Source organism: Alosa pseudoharengus, unplaced genomic scaffold, assembly GCF_046254945.1.
Source record: "Alosa pseudoharengus isolate Yale_2024_CS ecotype anadromous, Long Island Sound unplaced genomic scaffold, YU_APseudo_1.1 YU_APseudo_1.1_scf_1, whole genome shotgun sequence".
In the NCBI taxonomy this organism is placed as follows: Eukaryota; Metazoa; Chordata; class Actinopteri; order Clupeiformes; family Clupeidae; genus Alosa; species Alosa pseudoharengus.
The window spans coordinates 35,286,522-35,291,521 of NW_027468564.1; the positions used below are offsets into that span (position 1 = coordinate 35,286,522).

Below are 5,000 nucleotides of genomic sequence, written 5' to 3' on the forward strand. Positions count from 1 at the left end.
ATCCAATTGCCTATGCTTTTGAGCCAGTAAGAGCAGTGGGAGTTTTAGTGCCCCCAGAGCCTGACTATGGAGGAGAAATAGATGATCGAGAGAGAGAGGTGTATCTGAGCGCACAGAAAACAATCGGTGGTGCTTATGTGGGGGTTGTATCCCTATGTTCACTGACATGGCACACATGGAGAGTGTCTGCTGCCAGGAAATGAACCTGGGACATCTCATCCAAAATAACAGATATATAACGTCCAATCCTACGTGCCAAATGCTGTCATTAAAGCGAGACGTTGAAGGTTGCAATGCGGTCGCTGAGGGACATCCGAGCCGAAACACTGGAACTGGAACAGCAGTTAACCAACTAACACACTCTTGATAGGTTGTGCAGAGGGGGTAGGCTAGGGGACTACACTGATCGCCTGAGACTACACTGATTTTTACACCCATACTCAGTTGTTCTGCAACGTATTATCATGGTAGAAGCTGCGATACAGTACTAGCATAGCATAACATAACAAGCACATACTGTAACTAGCATAGCATTAACCCTAAAATCTTGCTACAAGCGGCACATCCGTGCATTTATTTACTTAAAGCGAACAGCAGGTTATTTTATGTTAGCTTACATAAACAAATTAAACTCAGATGCCTTACAGTCCATAAACAACGTCTACCCACAAAAACCATGCCTGTCACAATCACAGAACTAGGCTGCTGCAGAGTAGCCTACACAAGTCAGACGTACTGTAGGCTAGCGTACCCACAACAGGTTCTCACCAGGTTCGGAAGTCTCTGCAAATAGTTTCCACTACTACTTGAGTGAAACAAATGCAATCATTGATACTAATCAATCACAAAAAGAAACCTCTTACTCACACATGAGAAGTTCGCTCCCCCGAGTTTATTCACCAATTCATCAACGATGCAACTGCATTTTCAGGTCGCGGTAATCCACAAGTTGTGCGAGAACATCCAAACACATTATTGTGACTGAAGTTAAATCTAATTAAGTACTGTCTCTGATAGGCCTACAGGCTACATTACAGCGGCCTTTGTTCTTGTACAAACACAAAAACAAACATCAACAGAATTTGCGTTGGCATATTGAAATAAAGTGAACGTCCGCTAATGGATAAAACATCCACAAACAAACGCTAACCATTCTGATGACGTAGCGCCTGCATTTTTAAAACATGGCCGCGCCCTAGTGGCGAAAGTCGTTATTGACATGTCATTTTCCAGTGAAACCACTTGAATTTCAGGTTTAATGAAAATCCATGTATCTTCAAAAATGAAAAAGCAGCCAAAAAATGGTCACAGTTCTCACTGCTTCATTTCCACTTTAAAGCTTTGTGAAGATGGTTTCTCTCTCCTCTCTCTCTCTCTCTCTCTCTCTCTCTCTCTCTCTCTCTCTATCTCTGTTTTCTTTTTATTCACTTTTCTCTCTTTACTAGTTTTATTTATTGAGGTCATATTTTTTTCTCATACTTGTTTTAATTTTTAAACTTTAATCTTTCTATGGGCAGTAAAATATTGACATATGTAAAGGCACTCTGCCACTCTGAAGCAACATACTGCTTGTTAAAGTTCACTTCACTTCACTTCACATTTACTCTCTCTGTCTCCGTCTCTCTCCTCTTTTCTCTCCTCTCTCCCACTCACTTTTACTATCTTTCACTCTCCCTCTCTTTCTCTCATCTCCCTCTCTCTCCTCTCCTCTCTCTCCCCCTTTTACTCTCTCTCTCTCTCCCCCCCCCTCTCTCTCTCTCTCTCTCTCTCTGTCCCCCCCCCCTCTCTCTCTCTCTCTCTCTCTCTCTCTCTCTCTCTCTCTCCCCCCCCCCCCCCCCTCTCTCTCTCTCTCTCTCTCTGTCCCCCCCCCCCCCTCTCTCTCTCTCTCTCTCTCTCTCTCTCTCTCTCTCTCTCTCTCTATCTCTCTCTCTCTCTCCCCCCCCTCTCTCTCTCTCTCTCTCTCAAATTCAAATTCAAATTCAAATTCAAAAAAAGCTTTATTGACATGACAAGAGCACTTGTGTTGTCAAAGCATACAAATCATAAGTAAGTTAGTGAGGAAACAAAGAGCATAAAAATAAGTAAGAATAAGCAAATAAAAAAGTAAATAAATATAAATAAAATAATAATAAAATAAATTGATAAAATAAATTATAAGAAATGAAATAATAATAATAATAATAATAATAATAGTAATAATAATAAAAAGATTAGAAATGATAGTTCTAGATGAGATGGGATTGAATAGGATTTAAGGTGGTGGAGAGGTGAGAGAATCTGTTCTTGCGTATGTGCTTTCTAACCTTAATTTGTGGCACATATACACAAACTGAGCTGCTAGCTCAATTGTCTGTGTGTCTTCTTGTGACGATGTGCCGCCTCAGCAGCACATCGCACTATGATTATTTGATTATTATTTAATTAATGATATATGTTATGTCAATTTCATGAATGATTTGTGCGTGTTCTAGATGTTGGGCGCGTTCCTTTGCGCGCGAGGAATGTTGCGTAATATTTGATCATGTGTTTTGGGGGTTGTGCTATGGTAACTTGATGTCATGATGTATGCTTTAGATGTCCGCCAGATAGGGGCGGTGTGCCCGTTTTGGGTGTTTAGACTTCGCAGAGGTGTCGGCGGAAGTAATTACTTAATTGGCCATTTAAACGCCGGCTTTTCTCTATGCAGGGGGAGTTCAAAGTTTCGTGACGCGCGGTATGGGGCTGATGTGAGTCCTGCGGTCAGGTCTGATTATATAGTGGCATGTAGCCTAGCCATAAGAGACCTTAGCTATTCGTGTTTGTTAAATGTTTTGTTTGTCTTTTTCGTTTTACTTCACGTCGGGTGCGACCGAGTGTCGGATAGGAAGTGGACTGTATTCTTTGATTATTTTTTGCACGCTGTAAATAAAACACCGTGGGCCCTCTTAAACCTGTTGTCTCGGCCTGATTTCTCCTTCACCACTCGGGTACTCTACTACACATCTCCTAAGAGGATTTTCATTTTGGAACTAGTATCTAGTGACATAAATTGTTTATTGTGTCTGCTAAATCTTACATAGAAGTCGTTTCTCAGTAATTGATAAATGGGACACCTATGCAGAAAATGTATTTCATCTTCTCTCTCTCTCTCTCTCTCTCTCTCTCTCTCTCTCTCTCTCTCTCTCTCTCTCTCTCCCCCCCTCTCTCTCTCACACACACAGGAGCTGATCAGGAAGGGAATCCCTCACCACTTCCGGGCCATCGTGTGGCAGTTGCTGGGCAACGCCACCGACATGCCGGTGAAGAACCAGTACTCAGAGCTGCTCAAGATGTCGTCGCCATGCGAGAAGCTGATTCGTCGGGACATCGCTCGCACCTACCCCGAGCACGAGTTCTTCAAGGGACAGGACAGCCTGGGCCAGGAGGTGCTCTTCAACGTCATGAAGGTGTGTGTGTGTGTGTGTGTGTGTGTGTGTGTGTGTGTGTGTGTGTGTGTGTGTGTGAAAATGGAGAGAGAGAGAGAGAGAAGGGGGATGAGCAGGTGAGATGAGCGTGTGACGAGGAGGACAGGTGTCGAGCTGAATCTTATTACGGAGTGTCCTAGAGACCGATGTCTCCTGTGTGACTCCAATTATGGCCCCTCACTCACAGGCATGGGAGAGAACTACACTCAGTCAACTCCTCCTCGTTTTTTCCTAGACCGTGAATGTACGCTGTGAATAATGTCTGCTTTTTCTATCTTTGTGTGTGTGTATGTGTGTGTATGCGTGTGTGTATGTGTGTGTATGTGTGTGTATGTGTGTGTCTGTGTGTGTCTGTGTGTGCGCGTGTGTGTGTGTGTGTGTGTGCGTGTGCGTGTGTGTGCCCGCAGGCATATTCTCTGGTTGACAGGGAGGTCGGATACTGCCAGGGGAGTGCCTTTATTGTGGGTCTGCTGCTTATGCAGGTGAGTTGGCATGGCAACTAAATACAATACAAAAATACAATACACACAAATAACACAACACAACCAAACAGAAACCATGATACGACCCATAGAAACCATGATACCACAAACTCATAGCCATAATATAAGAGTACCACCTTTCACTTGTATCAAGTACATAAGATGGACTTTTGTGAGTGTTACAGTACATAATTAAAAAGTTTCTTGTTTAGGTACATTGTAATGAGGCCAGGGCACAATATTCACACACACACACACACTTTTGCACAGTACAGGGGGGATGGTGGATTGGATTTAACGTTCAGAGACAAATGATTTGTGCTGATGACAGCGCTTATGGTGGGAGACCAACGGTGTTTAAGCACAAAGATAATTATTATATTACTCTGAAACAGCATGCATGCTATTGATACAGTATATTACGTGTCATTTATCTTGACCAAGGCACCTCAGAATTGGAGTTGCCGCTTATCCGACAGGACAGAGTAACACAATGGATAACGCTCATTAAAAAAAACGATTTTTTTTTCTACTGAGGTAGAAAAAAAGTTAAGGAGGCAGGCGTGTGTTGCTTAGGTGGCCACTGTAAAGTGCTTTGGGAAACCCTGCAGTTAAGATATTCCAGGTGTAACAGAAACCAAATCTAACATTAATTTTGATAAATGTAAAGTCTAACCTGACATTAGCTAGCTGGCATTAGTTAACAAGAAAAAAAAAGTTCCAAATTAACTAACATCGTTAACTGTGTTGTTATCACCTCTGTCCAGAGATTCCGCCTTTGGTGACATATCAAAAGTAGGCCTATTCCTGACTCTTGACTAAGCTTCAGTGTTACTTCTTGTCCTCTTAAAGCCGAAGTCCCTCAGGTCAAGCTGTCCTTGTCGCTTGGCCATGATGCTGAAATCACCGGCACACCAGCACCTGTGTAGCTACGTCGCTGACTGACGTGACGTCAATTTAAAACAAACCGTTGTGTCATATGCGTGCGCTCCCCTCGTCCACAGTATTTAATCTGTTCAATATTTGCAAAAACTAAATGTTGAAATAGCGGTAATATTTCCACATTTGTTGGTAA

The 5,000-nt window shown here is 42.7% G+C and overlaps 1 protein-coding gene across 1 annotated transcript in view; it reads left to right on the forward strand.

Annotated features, from left to right (window-relative positions):
• LOC143126293 (EVI5-like protein) overlaps positions 1-5,000 on the forward strand; it is a 42,907-nt gene that overhangs the window by 5,685 nt on the left and 32,222 nt on the right. The window contains exons 3-4 of the mRNA XM_076288188.1: positions 3,201-3,425; positions 3,851-3,925. Of these exons, the coding sequence (XP_076144303.1) occupies positions 3,201-3,425; positions 3,851-3,925 (300 nt within the window). The remainder of the gene's footprint in view (positions 1-3,200; positions 3,426-3,850; positions 3,926-5,000) is intronic.